At 43.0% G+C, this 21,409-nt stretch overlaps 1 protein-coding gene across 1 annotated transcript in view; it reads left to right on the top strand.

The window, feature by feature from the left end:
- The window catches only part of MAP3K4 (mitogen-activated protein kinase kinase kinase 4), a 103,094-nt gene that overhangs the window by 66,102 nt on the left and 15,583 nt on the right, over positions 1-21,409 (top strand). Inside the window, exons 12-17 of the mRNA XM_066605429.1 lie at positions 2,575-2,736; positions 8,502-8,635; positions 9,765-9,843; positions 10,106-10,184; positions 14,828-14,924; positions 16,720-16,820. Coding sequence (XP_066461526.1) covers positions 2,575-2,736; positions 8,502-8,635; positions 9,765-9,843; positions 10,106-10,184; positions 14,828-14,924; positions 16,720-16,820 — 652 coding nt within the window. The remainder of the gene's footprint in view (positions 1-2,574; positions 2,737-8,501; positions 8,636-9,764; positions 9,844-10,105; positions 10,185-14,827; positions 14,925-16,719; positions 16,821-21,409) is intronic.

Genomic DNA, 21,409 nt, shown 5'->3' with positions numbered 1-21,409 from the left:
TCATACAAGATTACTTAGTTTCTCTTCCTGAGAACGATCACATTTTGCTCTTCTAGCTAACGGTACCAAACCATTTTCTCCATTATGAGTAATCTAAAAAACACAGCAATTCACACACTTTTGTAAAGACTCCTCTGAACGTGCCTGACCTCTTACGGCTCCCTGTCCACGGCCGACGCAAAATATTACTAGCGATATTCCGCTGCAGGGGAGGAGCACTGACAGGTCTCCGAGATGAGCCTGTCTAATGGATAGGCTCACCGCAGAGAATCGCAGCATGCCGTGACTTCAATCCTGCGAGTGGAGAATCGCTGGGATTCTCCACTCGGGGACGCCGGAGCTGTGCTTTCCATAGCAACCCAATGGAAAGCTTTACAGAGCGTGATTCGCCAGCCATTTATCACCCACAGATTATCGCCCGTTGACAAGTGGCCTAAGGGAGATTGCACGTGTGAAGAATACTAATGAACATCTACTAAAATGCCCAGCATTTATGGGGAGAAGTGCTTTAGTAAAGCCCAGACATAAAGCTTCAGTAAGTAGTACACCATGCTGGCTCATAGCTTGTTGGTCAGACTCATAGTATAGCATCAGGCAGGCTGCCAAGTCCCTCCTTAGTGCACCCAATAAACTACAGATACCACATTCTTCCCCAACATCACAATGCCAGACTGCATGTTGCAAACGTTATAAAAATGCAGGTATTAGTTTATATATTTGCCAAAATGCAGAAGTTCACACCTGTGTTATTGGTCCCTATTGACTTGTCATTCCCTACACTAAATTGACAGGCAATCATTGCACTATGCTGGGCTGTATGTAAATTTCAACTCCATACTGGTCAGGCATGCATACTTGCACATACATCATTAGTTAAATGTAGGCAGATTCTACCCATGTTGGTGGGTTCAATCAATCCAACATGTTTAGGAGAAGTCAGACTGTCTCATGAGATTTGCTGTCCAAGGAAACATCAACATGATTGATTTGATCCTGGGTTCTAAGCAATGCCAGAGATGTCCGTCAACAGCTTATCTTACTAATTTATTTGGTATGAACGTGTGCATTCTATTACTTCAAGTATCAATTTTTCTGTGGGAATTGGGGGAGACACATTACTGTGCAGAACTTTTAGGCAGGTGGGGAAAATGCTACAAATAAATGTTAGAACCAACGACAGAGGAAGAAGTCTCCAGGCTCCTTTCCACTGCCCGCCCCACCACCTGCGCTAGCGACCGTCTCCCCTCTCACCTCCTCCGGTCCCTTTCCCCAGCTCTCATTACTCATCTCACTACAATCTGCAACCTCTCCCTAACCTCTAGCATTTTTCCCTCCTCATTCAAACACTCCATTATATCCCCTCTGCTTAAAAAACCAACCCTGGACCCAACTGATGCTGCCAACTACCGACCCGTCTCAAACCTCCCCTCCATCTCCAAATTACTGGAACGTCTGGTCTACTCCCACCTTACTCGCTTTCTCTCTGACAACTCGCTCCTCGACCCCCTCCAGCCTGGTTTCCGCTCTCTACACTCGACCGAAACTGCCCTTACAAAAGTAACAAATGACCTGATGACTGCAAAGTCGAGAGGTGATTACTCCCTACTAATCCTCCTTGACCTGTCTGCTGCATTTGACACTGTTGACCATAACCTCCTTCTTACTATGCTCCACTCTATTGGTCTTAAGGATACTGCTCTCTCCTGGTTCTCTTCCTACCCCTCTGGCCGCTCTTTCAGTGTCTCCTTTGCTGGTTCTATCTCTGCTCCACTTCCTCTCGCTGTTGGGGTACCGCAGGGCTCGGTCCTTGGTCCCCTTCTCTTCTGTATCTATAGTGCCCCAATTGGACAAACCATCCACAAATTTGGTCTCCAATGCCATCTCTACGCTGATGACACCCAACTATACACCTCCTCTCGTGAGATCTCTGGACCATTCCTCCAAAATATCACCGACTGTCTGTCCGCTGTCTCTAACACTATGTCCTCCCCTTTTCTCGAACTAAACCTCTATCACTTGCCATTGTGCTTTTTGCCTGTGCATGCAAGGAATTTTTTGTTTCAAACCTGCCTCGCATCACTTTGCAGAGTTTCTCCCATTGTTTCCAGTTGGAGACCTCACATTGCGTAGTGTGCACCTAGCACGTGGTGCGATGCTGCTGCTGGTCTCCTTGAAAACAATGGGCGGTGTGATGTGAGAGCGGGAACAAAGATGGGGCATACCGTGCTTTGTTTCGCGCTTCACATTGACATTTTTCAAAACTCATTGAAATCAATGGGGAAAAAATGATCAGTTTATATCAGTTTTGCTTCAGTTTCTCTCCACCAAAAACTGAGCAGAGAGACGGAAACCCTGAACTAACGCAGGTGTGAAACCACTCTTAGCTTTATAGATCTGTATGGAGAATTGAATATGTGTGCACCATTGACATATGGAGGTATGCGTGTAGTGAGCGCAGGTGAACAGTGGGATTAAAGTTTTTAAACTTTTTAATGTTCTTGATGTAGTTGCTATAGTACCCGCAAGGGGCTTGCAGGAAAATAAAGCAAAAATTGAGTGTCATTTTCCTAACAGAGTGATGCCCTAGACCTCTGCAGTAAGATCAACAATGCCATAGACCGGGTGGATCAGTTGTACAGCTCTGAATTTGAAGCTGAGGTGGATGAATCAGAATCTTCCACTTTGCAGCAATACTACAGAGAAGCCATGATTCAAGGTTACAACTTTGGTTTTGAGGTATGTACTACAAATGTGATTATCAACTTCAGTGTATGATGCATAAATTATATAGACAAATGACTTATAGGGGTATTCCTTATATAAAACTTCTGTTGAAAGTATGTAGTAAAAATACTCAATTTTAATCTTTTCAGTAGTTCATCAAATGCATTGTATATTTGCGACTTCAGGCCATATGCCTTTAAATCTTCTATGTTCCCCAAGATGACCATGTATAACCTGCAAAAGGTCTGTCTCACAAGTTTCAATCACATATTAGTGGTGCAAGGACTATATTACTAGAATTGGTCACATATCAGTGGTGCAGACTCTGTTATAAGGAGCAGTCGCATATTATTAGTGGTGCAGGGTCACTCATCAGTTAAGGCCCATTTACACGCAGAGATAATCTTTCAACCAATTGAAAGATTTGGCAATCATTTTGCATATAGTTTTAATAGCCACTAATTGCCATTAACATGTTATCTTCATTTGCATGTAAATGGGACTCCAGGAGCTGGTTGCAGAGCCCAATGTGTGATTAATCCCATGCTGGGCTCTGCAAACAGCTGCATAGTTCTTGTCGGGGCTGCTGGCAATCAACAGTGTAATCTCCGACTCCCGTGCAGAACACAGCATGCGGTCTGTTGAGAGATACTTTTATCTCCGTGCTGCTAAACGATGGATTTTAAGTTCACCTTAAAATCATTATACAGTCGAAAAGTGCACGATGGCAGCGTTTACTTGTAACGATTTATCGCTTATTTTCAGTCGTTGGAATGAATTTTGAGCGATGATCTTTACGTGTAAAATGGGCCTTTAGTCACATTTCAGAGGTGAGGGTCTGTTATCAGGAGCAGTCACACACTATCAGAGGTGCGGGGGTCTGTCTCACCAGTTACAATCACATATCAGAGGTGCAGGATCTGTCGTCAGGAGCAGTCACAACCTCTCAGTGCAGGGTTTTTCTCAACACTTGCAGGGACATATCAGATGTAGGCCATGTCTCACCAACTGCAGTCATATAATGGCAGTGGTACAGAGTTTGTTTTACACCCTTCAGGTAGTTCATGTATAAGAGTAGAAGGCATGAATAAAAGAAATTATTATAATTTAAATTCCTGATATAGGCTGCCTGCAGACGGGCGGAAATTCCGCGGTGGGATTCCCCGCAGAATTTCCGCCTGTACACGCCTGCATGGGATTGCATTACAATACGCACTCCTTTGCAGACAGCCGCGGTTTGTCTGCGCGAAATCACGCGCAGAAAACAAACCGCGGCATGCTCTAATTCTGTGCGCACAGAAACGGCACTCCCCGGCCGCCGGCTCCACTCTGCACATGCGCCAGCTGCCCGCAGCCGGCACATGAAAGAGCGGGAGCGGGTGAGTTCCGCGCTGCTCTCTGCAGGCGCTCGGGTCAGGTCCCGGTGCGAGAATTCTTGCAGCTGGATCCGACCCGGCCGTCTGCAGGCGGCCATAGAGGTTGACAATATGTATGTTTGTAAATACAGATAAAACAGAATTTTGACTGTAATATGCAATATGTTAGAAGTAAAGTCAGTTACATAAACACATCTTGGAATTTCCGAAATCATGTCTACAGATTTCCAAGGATATTTGTACATAAGACTGTATATTTCTTGTCAGTGCATCTCCTGCCACTTGTAGTAATTGGGAAGAGATTTGATGCAGTTCTGTGATTCAAAATCTACACCGTTTACTGCTGTACATGGGAACACATATGTATGTAAAGCTGCTTAAAAAGATTCTGAGTAAAAGCCCTGCCTGGGTGGGGCTCCTCCAGAGGGAAGCCCCGCCCCACTCACACAGCATGACTCGTACAGGTGCCAGCTGCAATAAGCGAAGCTCCACCTGCATTAGGCAGCAGAGAACCGCTACCATGTAATAGCAGGCTTACATTCATGCCCTAATCCCATAGTGTCATTTAGGAAGCAGCCACCTGTACCAATCAGATGTTGCCAATTGTGTCCCTAATTTTCTCTTTGTGAAAGAGCCAAAGTTCTAAAGTTTATCCATACTTTTTTTTTCCTCTTCCCTTTTATTCATGTCCTTTTCCATCACTTGGCTGAACTTGATGGACATATGTCTTTTTTCAGCTATATTTACTGTTTAATGCCTTACAGTTTTTTTCTCCTAGAAGTTGTAAATACATAGTTACATAGTACACAGCACGTGTAGTCATTTAAGCTGGGTTCACACAGGGTGGATTCCTGTCGGAAATCTCGCGGTTTGGCCGCAGCAAAAACCGCGAGAGGCTTTGAAGTGGCCCAGCCGCTCGCTTTTCCGTTGCGGCCGGCGCTCCATAGAGGAGAGCGCAGCCGCGACAAAAATAAACAAAAAAAAAAAGTAAATAGACATGCTGCATCTTCTGAAACCGCGGCTGCGGCGGCCGCAGCCGTGGTTTCAGCCGGATTTACTGCAGCGGATTGGCCGTCCCGTGTGGACGAGGTTTCTGAGAAATCTCGTCCACATGGCTGGCTAATCCCGAGATTAGCGGCCGCGGGCGGATTTGCCGCGGCCAAAAGCCGCGGCAAATCCGCCCTGTGTGAACCCAGCCTAATTGATTTCAGTGAGAGCTACACCTGTAATTATGAGCCCTGGCCACTACACAGTTCAGAGCAGCAGCTTCCACTCTACGGTGTATGCCGGCACGGACAGGCAGCGCTGCCTGGGAAGCCCCTGTAATCATAACTATATCTAAGCAAATCCTCTTTCTCATCTAATCTAGCATTCAACCCCACCCCGTCAACTATCGTGATTGAGATGTCAAAAATATACTAAAATTTAAAATGGTCAACCCTCCAGAGCGTTTATCCCTTTGGAGGGTCTCCAATTTAATCCTAGCGGATTTCTTGTTCCATGATAAACTGCTAAATATCTTATTGAGTCTAAAAGAATATTGTGATAGAATCCAAACCAGGGCGTTTTGAAGTATATAAAGGAGTTCAGACATCAAAACCAGTTTGATAAGATTTCACCTGCCAATTATTGACAATGGGAGACTATTCCAGAACATGACCTTCTTTTTCACACCAATGAAATCAAATTGGCAAAAATATAGTCTTGTGGCTTAGAAGATACCACAACTACCAAATAGTCCAATGAATAGTCCCCTGAAAGGGTATCTGAAGGAAGTTTTACAGATTGTCCCTTGTTAATAGTGAGACTTGACATCTTACTAAATATATCAGAAATAGACATAATAGGACTCATTGATCTACTCACATCCCCGTATAAAACAGCAGATCATCTGCATATGAGCTATGTTTCTCAAGTTCTCCATACCGTAATCCCAACTATATATGGTATGTGTCTTAGCAAACCAGGCAGGGGTTCAATTATTAAGGTAAAGAGAAGGGATGGGGGACACACTTGAATTATTCCCTTCTCCAACAGCATCCGTCCCAAAATACGACCATTTACTCCTCACTCTTGCCCCTGGCATGGAATAGAGCAGTTTAATCCTTGCCACAAATTTCTCCCCGAAACCCATCTATGAAGAACGGCCTACAAATAATTCTACTCGACACTCCAAAGTATTGGCAGCCTCACGTGACAAAACAACCCTGCCATCACAAACTCGATGATCCGCTAGAAGATTCAGATATAGCCTCATTGAATTAATAGCAATTGATTTTATATGGCATAAGGTCGGAATGATCCTCATGTATTAAACTAGTCATTTTTAAAAGTAATTTATTTGCAAGTACCTTCACCAAGATTTTAACGTCGGTGATATTGAACGATAATAATCAGGAAGAGACAAATTCTTTTCCAATTTAGGAATTAAGACAATCATAGCATCTCTCATTTATGGTGTAAGTATGCCTTTTAATGCAATGATTTATTAAACACCTTCTATAAGTGTGACAGAAGCATATCTTGGTAGTACTTAACCCTTTCCAATCCACTGTCTGACGTCTAAAGACATTCCGATTGAAGGCTGTACAGCTCCGATGTTGGAGGACGTCCGGCAGGGTATTCTTACTGTAGATTACTGGCCGCTGTGTTCTCGGTGGGCCTCTCCAGCATGTCCTATACCGCAGTACTGGCTCTAGCCAACAGATGGTGCCATTGTATAATGTCAGAAAGAGAAAACCCCCTAGGAAACTGTGAATCCAAAATTGGATTGCAAAGGGTTAAATTCATTTGGGAGACTGTCCAACCCAGGTGACTTTGAATAAGTTGAGGGATGCAGAAGCAATACTTCCTAATGAAGTGTTAAAGGAGCATCTAATATCGCTCTCTGTTCATCAAACAAAATTGGCGATTGCACCCAAGCCAAATATTCATAGAGATCTTCACAATCCACACTTAACTTAGAAGCATGCAGAATCTGCGCTGGTAAAAAGATAGGACGAGTGCCGACTAGCCTGTCAGCTCTGTGCCGCACCGCTGTCCATGGTGCTGACCATAGACTCCTACGGGAGCCGCGGCAGCACTCTGTTTGAAGCACGGACATGTGAATGGGCCGCTCCACGGAGCATCTCGTTCACCGCAGAATTCCTGCATGTCAGCAGCGTGGTTTACACGTTGCCGTAGCAGCGTGTAAACCACGCTCATCTGAATGTAGCCTAGGGGTGCTATTATGCAAGCATTACTTGCTGTGGGTAGGAGCTCATTCACACTAGTGTGTAATACGCACGTATTACATGGTGAATGGAGTCGGTGAAGGTACACTAATCTTCATTGATCCATTCACATATGCGTATATACATTGTGTAGAATACGTGCGTGAAAAAATACAGCATATTCTGTTTTATGTGCGTACAACTCTATTCTCTATGGGTTGAATATTAAATGCTATACATACACAATACACTGTGTATGAAGGACATTTAATATGCAACTCCACTAGGAGACAGAGCTGGGAATCCGGTTCTGGCAGCAGTGGCGTCCGCGTTTACCTGCTCTGTCGCTGTCTTTCATGTACTGCAGATGGACACGGCGGCTCGCCGTTGCACATGCGCAGTATAGATATTTTTATTTTTTTTTTACACGTGCCGTCGCTAGGCAGATTACGCAATTCCAACATACTAATGTAAATGGAACTGCGTAAAGCTATGTAATTGCCTATGAGTTATCGCATGTCACATGGGCGTACCCAGCCCGCATAATACGCAATTCAATACAGTTGTGTGAGCCCAGCCTTAAGGGTTTGCTGTGGAATAACCCACACATTTTAGCTGTGATTTAGGATAAAGAAATATGATTTTTACTTTACATTTTCTTTTAAATCTGAAAAGCACAGAACTCTATGTTCAAATCCACAGCTATTCCGCCGCTAATGCTCTAATTTTTGCTTCAAGTTTTGTTTTCATTACAGTGGGGGAAGTCCACACTGCAATCAGCGCTGCTCCCACCGCACATGTCCATTCCGCTGTTGAATCTGTGGAATTTTTCCACACGACGTGGAGGATATTTTTTAAATGTCGTTCACACGTCTTGTACTGTATATGCTGTGGGTTTTCAGTGTGAAAATAAAGAGCACTTCCACCCTGTGTGAGCATACCCTAAGTCTCTTCTCTTCATAGATGTATGAAAAGCAGTTTCTAAGGACTTGCAATCAACATTAAAACCTGGAAGGATATTCCAGTTTTGCAGAAAGTCTCCCCCCCCCCCCCCCCCTACATTGTAATCGTATAGACAATATAATTTTATTTATTTTTATGACTATTTTGCATTTGGATTTTGGAAGCTAGTGTTTATAGTCAGAATAGTTTGGCCAGAATTACTGACGTTAAGTTCTTTGCCTTCAAGTACCACAAAGAAGTTGTTCGTCTGATGTCTGGGAAGTTCAGACAGATAATTGGTGACAAATACATCAGCTTCGCCAGGAAGTGGATGAACTATGTGCTGACAAAATGTGAAAGTGGTCGAGGCACCAGACCAAGGTAATAGATGGATGCATTTTAATCAACTGCACAGTCAATTCAGACATTTTTTTTTCCTCTGATGGAGTTGGGGGTTAACTATTTTGAGGGGAAAAAAAATAATACAAGACCCTATAGTCTCCTGTCCCAGACCCCGCAGCTCCGGTTTTGCCTGCTCGGTCTGTTTACAATCTGCAGTCTGTGCGTACGCAGAGTGTAATAGACAGTGGCTGTCAATCACAGCACCCAGCGGTGCACTGAGATTTGCTGCACTGGAGCTACTGTGTGCTTCAATTTCTCACCATTTTCAAGAAATTAGTTTGCTGTCAATAACGAAGGATGATTTTACACGGGCCGAGAATTTTATTATTAATGATGATTAATTAAGTCTACATGCCTGAATGACTAATGATAAATTTATTTGTCTTTCCATTTCTGCATGCAAAAATAAATAAATGACTGACTGGCCCGTGTAGACAAGCAGTCGTTTATCTATGCATGACTGCCTGTTTACTGTGAATGGAGGCGGGTGGGGTGGAATGATCCCAGCCCACTCCGACTTTGTTCACTCAGCGGCGATCATTTCTGCGTAAAAGCACAGGAACGATCATCCTGGGACAACCTGTCGGGCATCTGCACCCGACCGCTCACCCCGTGCGCCCAGCTCCCGTCCCACTATTCACTCGTATGTTTCCACAGCAATACTGGAAAAGAAGCATTGCATTTCTTCTAAATGTGGTTTTTAAGCTGGTCCTACTGAATAAAAACTGAGACGTTTTAATGACAAACCCCTATGTATGTGCATGTCTAAGGGCTGCTCCTTATTGCCAGCCTTTTGGTTTATACCATTTTTTTGTTTTAAATGCAATGACTTTTCAAACTACCAACAAATGAATGGTGACTTTAAAAAAAATCGCTGCTGGGGATCTGAAGTACATTTTGATCAGATCGTGTTTTGGTGCCAGCAGGAGTGCATCCTCATTGCCTCCTCATCGCCTAGTGATGGCTTCAAAAGAGCGCCAATCATCACTAATAGCAGTACAATCAGTAATGTGTGAAAATCCATTTAGGTCAATAACCAATCTGGTTCCATCATTAGTTGAAAGCGCTACTACACTGTGTGTATTGATGAAGATCTTCACTTTTCTAGGTGGGCAACACAAGGATTTGACTATCTCCAAGCTATTGAACCAGCATTTATTTCAGGTCTTCCCGAGGATGACTTTCTGGTATGTTGTTTTTGTTGCTTCTTCCAGATTTTGGTTATGTAGAGTATTCTGGAAAAAATGTTCTCTCTGCACTGTGGATGTTTACTTCATATGCTCAATAAGGGCTCATTTAAGCTGTCACATTACTATTTGTTTGTAGTGTTATGTGAATTAATACAATGTGAATTAATGTGATCACGTTACGCTTAATTTTATTCTAAATGTTATGGTGACTACCTTTTTTTTTTTTTTTTTTTTTTTTTTTTTTTAATGATTTGTTTAGAGTTTGCAAGCACTCATGAATGAATGCATCGGCCACGTTATCGGAAAGCCCCATAGTCCGGTCACTGGCTTGTACCTTGGTAAGTTATTAACTATTGTTTTGGGGTTTGTTTGGTTTTTTTTTGTTTTTGTTTTTTTTACAATTTCAATTTTTGTTTCCAGCGTGTTTTTTATTGAAGTGAATATTTCAGCAGACTTACATGATTGCTTACCTTGTGCAGCACAGACCTATCATTTATGATGAATATATTGACTGTTTAGCAGGGCACACATGGTCTAAAACGGTTACTGCTGCGGGGCTCCTGCAGCGGTTTACAGCTGTGATCCCAGCCCTGACGCTGCGTACAGCCGCGTATGGCGGCGAAATTGTACTGTGCATGACCACATACTCACGCAGGCAGTCATGTGCAGTACACCTTTTTTTTTTTTTTTTTCCTGTTTATATTTCCCTGCTGTCGCTTAGCGCTGATGCAACATTAATGCTTATGGGCTGTGGGTTTATACAAAACCCCAGAAAACAATTGGCTCTATGTCATGTATGTCTACAGTTAAGAACAGCCTTGTCTAATTCCCCTCCCCAACGCAAACCAGGGAGGAAGTCCCCCATTTGCCCTGATCCTAAACCTCAGTTGTCTATATATGGATTTCACTCAGGCCAAAAGATTTGATCCATCTTATGAAGAACAGCCCATAAATATTCCCGCTCAACACTGTCAAAAACTTTGACAATGTCCATGGAAAGAACCGCCCTTCTTTAAGCCATCTAATACTTCATTTGTACATTTAAGATACAGTCTTGTCCAACATGAAACCCAATTGAGCCTCATGGCTACCTGAGAAATGACCTAGAACTTTGGCCATTATTTATTTACTGTTTATAACAAAACGGGCCTGTAACAACCAGGTTTAGGGAGGTCCATGATGTTGGCCTTCCTCATGGATGAGAGTAGATTACCCTCCTATGAAGACTGCCGAAAAAATCGGAAGAAGGGGAGATAGTAAAATGTCCTCATGTCTTTTAAAAAAAAATTTCCAGGCAGCCTATCTGACTTGGGAACCTTTTTAGGAAAAAAAGGCAATGCAGTCCCCTGAGAGCACAGGCCCATTGAGCAACAACTTTTACAACTTTAGCAACACTGATGAGGGAAAATCAGAAATATGTGCATTTAACCCCCTAACAAACACATGAAATTTAGAAAAATCATCCCAAAAAAAGTAACTTTCTTTAATGTAGATTAAACATAATTAATTTTGGCCTTAAGAACCAATGGCCTTTCCCCTTTTGTGTTCCAGAAGTCATACAGCTACATAGAGAAAAAAAACTTGACGTTATGACACCTTGTATTTTGCTGAAGGAGTTCTACTTTTTGCGGTACTTAAAACAAATTGAATTATGTTCAGGCCGCCTGCGCACAGATGTGGCGGAATCCGTATGCGGAATCCGGCCCTGGCATCAGCGGCGTTCGCGTTTACCTGCTTGAATTTCTCTTCATCTGTACTGTGGATGGTCTGTGCGGCTCGCTGTATGACATGCAGTACCCTTTTAGTAAACGCTGCAGTGTCCATTGCGGAAGGGCTGCAGATCGGATGGCTTCCATTGACTTCAATGGAAGTCATCCACTCGGAATCCGCGCAAAAATGGAGCACGCTACAATTTTTTTTTTCCGCCAGCGTGAACCGCAATTGGTTTTTGCTCTTGTGCAGGAAGAATCTGTTTACATAGCATGCTATGAAGGTATTTGTTGTGGAATCCGATGGCAGATGCCCGCTGCGGATTCCGCACTGCAATCTGCCCGTGTGCAGCCAGCCTTATTCATTTTTTGCTATAGGCAGTGGAAAAAAGTAACTTCAATGTTGTTTTGGGGATTTATTTTCAGAGTTCACCATATTGGAAAAATATTATGTTAAATATATTCTGCAGGTCTTTACAATTATGACAATACCAAATTTTATAGTAGTTTTAATGTGTTTTGCTCCCTTTGTACAATATTAACCCTTTTTTGTAGAAAAATACGGCGTGGTGCCACATTCCAGGGGCAGAGCTTTTTTAGTTTTCAATCAACAGAACTCTGAGGCTTGTTTTTTATGTAACCACTGTACCATTTTGAGGTATTAACTGCTTTTTTTTCTGTATACCTGTTTTGCCAAAGTGAGATGAACAAAAATGGCTGTATTGGCACTTTAAAGGGGTTGTCCCGCGCCGAAACGGTTTTTGTTTTTTTTTAACCCCCCCGCCCCCGTTCGGCGCGAGACAACCCCGATGCAGGGGTTAAAAAAACAAACCGGAGAGTGCTTACCTGAATCCCGGCGGTCCGGCGTCTTCATACTCACCTGCTGAAAATGGCCGCCGGGGTCTGCTCCCTCCGTGGACCGCAGCTCTTCTGTGCGGTCCATTGCCGATTCCAGCCTCCTGATTGACTGGAATCGGCACGTGACGGGGCGGAGCTACACGGAGCCGGCATTCTGCACGAGCGGCCCCATTGAAGACAGCAGAAGACCCGGACTGCGCAAGCGCGGCTAATTTGGCCATTAGAGGCCGAAAATTAGTCGGCACCATGGAGACGAGGACGCCAGCAACGGAGCAGGTAAGTATAAAACTTTTGATAACTTCTGTATGGCTCATAATTAATGCACAATGTACATTACAAAGTGCATTAATATGGCCATACAGAAGTGTATAGACCCACTTGCTGCCGCGGGACAACCCCTTTAAGTGATATTTGTGTTGCTGGATACATGTTTGTTTTTCTTTTTTCAATATTTTAAAGCGTTGTGTAAGTGGGAAAAATGTTTGAATACCCCCTCCCCCAAGAGCTTTTGGATGCAACGGCCAGCAATCTGCAGGGTTATATGGTTTAGCGGTACGATTATAGATGAGCAAGTCCTGATTTTTCACTCCCTCTTTCTATGAGAGTTATGAGAACAGCGGAGCACGCTTGGCAGTTTCCATAACACTCTTAAAACTGAATGGAGAGCGCTGGCTGGCTGGGTGAGGGGATCTCATGCGCTCCGTGTAGGAATGGTACCTAGAGGTGGAATACACACGTATTATAAATAGATTTGTCCTGTGGATATGTTATAAATTAGCAAATTAGGAATACGACTTTAAAAGGAACATGTCATTAGAAAATGATGTATTTAAGTATTTATGTTAAATTTATATATTTTTTTTTTTGATTTCTGGTTGTTGTGTTTTTTTCCTTTTTAATAAACTTTCCATGTCACTAATATCCTGCCGTTTTCACTCTGGCCACTAAGCCTAATAATAGTGTGAGACTTCTGTTTTGTACAGCAACTTAATAGGCCATAGATACACTGGGCAGGAGGGGGCTCATTGACTAGGAGAGTATTCTAGGTATGCTAAGGGACGTGTGCAGATGCTTTTGGGCAGGGGAGGAGGTCAGCTGTGACCATCACCTATTGAAATTTTGTCACTGAGGTGACCACTGAAGTTTTCTGTACAGAACAAAGTGGCAGACTGTTAGGCCTGGTGCCCATATATACAATATACATATGTATGTAATTATACACACATAGTGGCCTGGAAAGTTAAAAAAAAAAAAAAATTGGCGTAACAAGTTGGTTTAAACAATAGGCCATTTTCTGACAATGCATTCCCTTTAAGTTGCTTTTTATGCAACTGTAGTGGCGACTTTTCACTTCTTTTTTTTTTTTTCCTTATTTGCAAATATATTTCCTCATTTTAGGAGGACTTTCTATGACACTTCTAAAGTTGGCTCTGTTCACAATTGCATTGATTTTTTTTTATTTTTTTTTTTCTTAAAAAACCTCATCAGAAACCTTTCATAGCCAGATTTGTTACATGACTGATATCGCCAGAGCCCAACGGAACTGCAGTGTCTTATATGGCTCCCATTGATTTCTGCTGAGGGGTCACTCATTTTGAGAGGGATAAATAGTGCATAGAGCCATATGCCAACTAGAATGGAACTTGTAACAGAAGCTCTGATTCAAGAATAATCTAACTTGTTTACTACATGTTATTGCTGCCATAAATCAAGCTCTACGTGACTTGCACCTATAAAATCTCCCTAATATTCTGTGCCTCTGCAGATTGAGAGTGCGGATCTTCCCCTTTTGATAGGAGCGATGAGGGGAAAAAAACAAAAAATCTGTGTCTTTGCAGCTGCATTGGAAAATGGCTCAGAGTGAATGGAAGATTGTTGTGTTATTATGTTTCCATGGCAATGACATACAGATGGGTTTTATTGACTACAACGGCGTCTTTCATACCCTTTTTTTGTACATTTTGTTGTGCTGTGCAATATATTTAGTCACAGCTGTATCTCTGAATCACGCTATGCATATCTGAATGATCTTTGATAATATATGTATTGCAAAGAGTACTAAATTATCATTCATTAGAAACCTAATGGTTTTTAGCAATCTTCTTGGGCTCGGCTGTCACCCGTCTGATCAGTGTCTGTTTACGGTTTCATTATTTGTCGTCAAAAATGTAGCTTTATGCTAGCAAAAAAATTGTAAGGCAAATTGATCATTTTATTGCTGTTTTAATGATAATGATTAAAGGGAGAACATCAACTTAAATGTTTCCTATGCCACTTATATAGATTGCGTTGGGTTGACATTTTATAGCAGTAGCTTAGGTCTTAGTAAATGACCATAAGGTTTCTACAATGGAAGAGTTTGTTTTTCCTGCTATTTAATTGACCTTCTTTTAAATTTGTTTTGTTTTTATTAGTTACACATCGCAATAGTCCAAGACCTGTAAAGGTGCCTCGATGTCACAGTGACCCACCAAATCCCCATCTGAACACTCCTGCCCCCGAAGGCTTTAGGTATTTGTTATTCTTGAAATACTTCATGTGATGTGTTGCGTTTTTTTTTCCAGCGATTTGTTGGTAAGATTTAGAAAGTCAAATGATACATGTACAACACATGAGTAGATTGCATCGTTAACCTGATGGAATACACCTTTATCATCTATCCACTGGGGGGTTTTGGTGTCCATCCGTCCCCCTTCCCATTTGAATGGAGCCGCAGCCAAGATTATATGCTACTGCTGCATTCACCTCCATGGGTCTGAAAGAAATAATAAAAAAAAAAAAAAAAATTGATCAAGGTGTGCAGAATTCTAATACAAGATCAGCTGCTACACCGATTAGGTAACTCATATAAGTTAATGGGAATTAGAGATACAGCATGGCACCGTGAAGTAGGCTGTTCCTGCAGCAAGTTCATTGGAATTGAAGAGAGTGATATACAGGACTTCATTACAATCAGAACCCTTCCAAAGGAAAAAAAAAAGGTGATCTATGTATCGGCGATAATACAGGACATCATTAGTAAAGAGCTGATGACCATAGAGATGCATTTCTTCAAAATAATCCTTATATAGGGGCCTTTAAGGGCATCTATCGTAGGCAGTATGGGAGCATACGAAAGAAGATGTGGGTGTCAGTAGCAGGCACTATGGGAGCATAGCAGGTCTTTCATGCGCATCAGTTACACGCTATTACTACAGGAGCCAGTAATGGATGCACTATTGCTACTGGGGCCACTGAAAGGCGGTGCTGTTACTACTGGGCCAACTATATTATCATAGGGGCCACTGAAATAGCAGAGGTAAAATCATATGTCGTTATAAGGTGCGAACTCTCTGCCCACACACTTTTTTTTTTTTTTTTTTTTTTTTTTTTTTTAGTAGAGGCGCCTTGAGGTAAAAATGATCTCAGGGGTACCCAAAGTCTGGGAAGCACTACTTTTGTGGTGCGTTCACATGGGATAAATATGCTGCAGATTTTCAGACGCAGAATAACTGTTTTCATGAAAATTGACCTGTGGTGTCTATTTTAAATCCGCAGAATGTCAATTTACGCTGTGTATTTGCACTGCGGACTTCACCTGTTTCAGTGAGCGGGGTAAAATCTGTAATAAATTCACAAATTACTCATGCAGGTTTTGCAGTGAATTTGTTGCAGTTTTTCTTCCTCTGAACTTACATCCCAAGTGGAAGTAACATTACACTTCAGCTATAGTATGATTGTTCTCCGTGATAGAAACCGAGTTATCTTGTAGATATGATACCTTTTAATGGCTAACAAAAATACATGATGTTATAGCGAGCTTTCAGATAGTTCCATTATCCACCCTTCATCAGGCTATTTCAGCCTGATGAGGGTGGATAACAGAACCATCCGAACCATCCGAAAGCTCGCTATAACATCATGTATTTTTGTTAGCCATTAAAAGGTATCATATCTACAAGATAACTCGGTTTCTATCACTGAGAACAATCATACTTTACTCGCTAACATAGTACCAAACCTTTTTTTCATATTACTTCATCTACACACACAGGTTACCCCAGTGCAATAAATGTACCAGTACTTGTAGAACTTGTATAATATCTTACAAAGCAATGGGAAAAAAGGAAAATTGTTCAAATCAGTTTTGCTTTCAATCTGCTTTGTATCACAGAGGCACCCCTAGGCCATGTGTCTGCAATTTACTGTCAACATTGTTGTGATTTACCCCCTCCCCAAATGATTCTTTGTGATACATTGCTAATGAGAAAACCTTATTCTCACTTTTATAGTGATTTTATTTCAAATCTGTTCTTCTTTCTCGCAGGGGTTCAAGTGTACCAGAGAATGACCGACTAACCTCCATAGCATCAGAGTTGCAATTTAGATCTCTTAGTCGCCATTCAAGCCCAACAGAAGAGAGAGAAGGTAATCCATATGCCCCTACTAGTTTAGCCTCTCTATGGTGTCGTGTTGTTTATGCATCATCTAGTTGTTAGTTTCAGTTGATTCGTTTTATTTAGGTTGTATTTGCATGGAGTGGTTGAGATGTGATTAACCCCTTAACGACGGCCCCATCGGGAAACTACGTCCTCAGAAAGTGAGCTTTAATCCTAGAGGCCGTAGTTTTATGCATCCTCTTTGGATTGATGCCCACTGGCCTGAGGACGATCGCAAAAAAGTAAAGAAAACAGTGTAAAAAAGTAGTAATTCAGTTGCTATGATGGATCGGATCCATCACGGCAGCTGAAAATACTCACATGGCTTGTCGGCGGTGTCCCCCGGAGATCTGGTCCTCCCTGACCCGCCGGCGGCCTTCTGCGCATGCGCGCCAGCCGATGACGTCACGCGCAGAAGCCCGGGTGTCCCCGGCAAATTTAAAATCTCCTGGCTCCCGGCTCCTGAAGGTAGCCGGGAACCAGGAGGTGTTACCGGGGACCACTGTGAGCGGTCCCCGGGCCCGCGATCACCGCTATCCATTGGGATAGCGGTGATCGCGAAAAAGTTGAAAAAGTAAAACAAAAGTAAAGTTTCACCTCCCCTCATGGATCGGATCCATGAGGGGAGGTGAAGATACTCACCCCCGGTCCTCTGCGATGTCCCGATGTCCCGGGACCCGAAATCCCCGTCTGCGCATGCGCGCCCGATGATTGACATCGGGCGCGTGCACAGAGGGACTCGAGCCCCGGGAAATTCAAAATTGCTCTGCTCCTGGCTGCCATGTGTAGCCAAGAGCAGAGGGATGTCACCAGGGACATGATCACTGTCATCCAATGGATGACAGTGATCATGTAAAGTAAAAAAAAAGTGCAAAAAGTAAAAAAATAAAAAATAAAAAAAGGGGGTAAAAGGTAAAAAAAAAAAGTGCAAAAAGTAAAAAAAAAGTTTTAAAAAGTTAAAAAAAACCTTGCGTTTCATCTCCCCCCCCCCCCCCCCCCCCCCCACGGATCATAAATCCGCAGGCCTTAGGTACGTCATTTCATCCGTGAGGGAGGATGAAATGACGTACCTAAGGCCTGCGGATTTATCCGCGGACCTCACCCCAGCTTCTGCGCACGCGCCCATCGCCAATGTGGCAGGCGCATGCGCAAAAGCCGTGGTTTTTTAAAATCTACCTGCTCCTGGCTACAAAACTTAGCCGAGAGCCTGGAGATTTCACGGGGGGCCGCGGTGAGCGGTTCCTGATCACGTGTTCGCCGTTATCCAAAGAATAATGGCGATCACGTTAAAGTTAAAAAAAGGGGAAGGTTCATCTCCCCTCACCGATGCGATCAGTGAGAGGAGATAAAACTTTTTACCGGAGGCCTCCATATTTGCACCCCGACGAAATCTTCTTCCGTGAACTTTCCCGTATTCTGCGCATGCAACCGCCGGCAAAACACCGGACACATGCGTAGGAGTCGGGGAGCCCAGGAAACTTAATATCTCCTTGCTCTCGGCGACCAACGGTCACCGAGAGCCTGGAGCAGTGACCGGTGGCCTCGTTGAGCGGTCCCCAGTCACGTGAAAAAATGGTAGCGATCTACCTTTGGCCGGTCTCACATGACCGGATAGGAATTACGGATTCCACATGCGTTTGATTAGCGGTAATACGCAGATCAATCGCATTGGATTACACAATTCCCCTCACATTAGCGGGTTGGAATTGTGTAATCCACTCGCAGAAAAGAGAACGCAGCAGGTTCTATTTTACTGTGGATATCGGCAACATAGAGCCCATTGTGCTCCATGGTCGCGGATATACCTGCTGCCCATACGCAACTACGTTGTATACGGGCTGCGGGTACCCGCGTCATCGCTAAGCGACGGTGCGGGAAATACAAACAACAAAAAAAAAAAGTGTACTGCGCATGACCGCCCGTGTTAGTACGCAGTTATGCGCAGTACATTACGCGGCCGTACGCAGGGTCACAGCCGGGCTCACAGCTGGGATCCACCTACGGCTGCGTAAGCCCGGCGTTATTCAGACCGCTACCTGTAATACGCAATTTACAAGAAGCCCCGGGAACGCTCGCCTTCCTGCAGTTCCAGGAGCAGCTTGTTGAGCGCCTTCTGTGTGAGACCGCCGCACCTCATCAAGCTTACGGAGACTCACGGAACGCCACTTTTTACACAACATACCCGCCACTGAGGTCAAAAAATGACCCCCAAAAAGCATGAGAGGAGGGGGGATACCTGATTTTATTGCCCTATGTGCCCATCCCAACCAGCCTCCATAATTACCTGTCTTTGGAAATACTACACAGTTCACATTATTACTTTTATCTAAGATTTGGGGAACGCCGAAAAGGGTGCGGAGGGGGATTTTTAGGGAGTCAATTTTTTTTTCGTACAAATGAGCAATGGGGCCTGGAATTTATTCAGTTGTGCCCTGCAATCCAACGGGTGTTCCCTCCATTACAGGCCTTGCCATGTTTCCTGTAAGTAGATTAGGGCCACAATGGGTATGTTTTTGAACACGGGACAAACGGGGGTATCCATTTGGGGGTGAATGTCTTCATTCCTATGTACACTGTACAACAAAAAAAGTTTTTAAATTGACAAAATTGCCAAAAAAATGAAAATCGTAATTTTTTCCTTCTGCTTTGCTGAAATTTATTCAAATACTGTGGGGTCAAAATACGCAGTACACCCCTAGATGAATTCGTTAAGGGGTCTAGTTTTTAAAATGGGGACATTTGTGGGGGTTCTTTATCGTTTTGGACGCTCAATGGCTCTATAAGTGGGCAATGGGGCCTGGAATTTATTCCGTTGTACCCTTAAAACCAATGGGTGCTCCTTCCATTATAGGCCTAGCCATGCGTCCTTTAAGTAGATTAGGGCCACAAGGGGTATGGTTCTGAACACGGGACAAACAGGGGTATCCATTTTGGGGTGAAAGTCTTCATTCCTATGTGTGCTGTACAAAAAAAACAGTTTTTAAATTGATACAACTGCCAAAAAAATGAAAATTGTAATTTTTTTTCCTACTGCTTTGCTTAGATTTATTCAAAAATTGTAGGGTAAAAATACACAGTACGCCCCTAGATAAATTCGTTAGGGGGTCTAGTTTTCAAAATGGGATCATTTGTGGGGGTTCTCTGTCGTTTTGGCCGCTCAAGGGCTCTACAAGTGGGCAATGGGGCCTAAATCACCTTCATGCTAAATTTCTGTTCTGAAAGCCACCGACTACTCCTTTCATTTTGGGCCCCGTTGTGCATCCAGACAAAAGATTAGGGCCACAATGGGTATGTCTCTGAACACGGGAGAAACAGGGGGATCTATTTTGGGGTGCAAGTCTTCATCATGTGTGTGCTGTACCAAAAAAGCAGTTTTTAAAACGACAGAATTGGCAAAAAAAACGAAAATCACAATTTTTTCCTTTTGCTTTGCTTCAATTCATTCAAAAACTGTGGGAACAAAATGGTCAGTACACCTCTAGATAAATTCGTTAAGGGGTCTAGTTTTCAAAATGGGGTCACTTGTGGGGGTTTTCTTTGATTTTGGCCGCTCAAGAGCTCTACAAATGTGCTATGGGGCCTAAAACGCCTTCAAGGAAAATCTATGTTCTGAAAGCCACCGACTACTCCTTTCGTTTTGGGCCCCATTGTGCATCCAGACATGAGATTAGGGCCACAATGAGTATGTCTCTGAACACGGGAGAAACAGGGGTATCCATTTTGGGGTGAAAGGCTTCATTCATGCGTGTGCTGTACAAAAAAAGCTGTTTTTAAAACGACAGAATTGGCAAAAAAACGAAAATCACAATTTTTTCCTTTTGCTTGGCTTGAATTCATTCAAAAACTGTGGGGTCAAAATGGTCAGTACACCCCTAGATAAATTCGTTAAGGGGTCTAGTTTTCAACATGGGGTCACTTGTGGGGGTTCTCTTTGGTTTTGGCCACTCAAGAGCTCTACAAAAGTGCTATGGGGCCTATAACGCCTTCAAGGAAAATTTGTGTTCTGAAAGACACCGACTACTCCTTTCATTTTAGCTCCCGTTATGCATCCAGACATGAGATTAGGGCCACAATGGGTATGTTTCTGAACACGGGAGAAACGGGGGTATCCATTTTGGTGTGTAAATCCTCATTTTCATGGGCTCTATAGGAAAAAAATATGTCTTTAAAATGACATATTTGCAAAAATATGAAATTTTATTTTTTCTCCCCTAAATTGAACTAATTCCTGAAAAAAACTGGTGGGGTCAAAATACTCATGACCCCCCTCAGTGAATACACTAAGGGGTGTAGTTTTTAAAATGGGGTCATTTGTGGGTGTATCTATTATTCTGACACTTATGAGCCTTTGCAAACTTGGCTTGGTGCAGGAAAACAAAGTGCTCCTCAAAATGCTGAAAAGTAATGTTAAATTGTACGTCCTCTAAATGGTTAAAAAAAAACAAAAGTTTTTCAAGTGTGCATTCAGAATAAAGTAAACAGATGGAAATACATATCTTATCAAAAATTTGTACAGTATGTTTGGACATATTTGAGATTACGGTTGAAAATGTGAAAAAATGACAATTTGTTCAAAAT

Source organism: Eleutherodactylus coqui, chromosome 1 (assembly GCF_035609145.1).
Source record: "Eleutherodactylus coqui strain aEleCoq1 chromosome 1, aEleCoq1.hap1, whole genome shotgun sequence".
NCBI lineage: Eukaryota > Metazoa > Chordata > Amphibia > Anura > Eleutherodactylidae > Eleutherodactylus > Eleutherodactylus coqui.
Note: the sequence above shows the minus strand (reverse complement) of the source record. Positions and strands in the feature narration are given on the sequence as shown.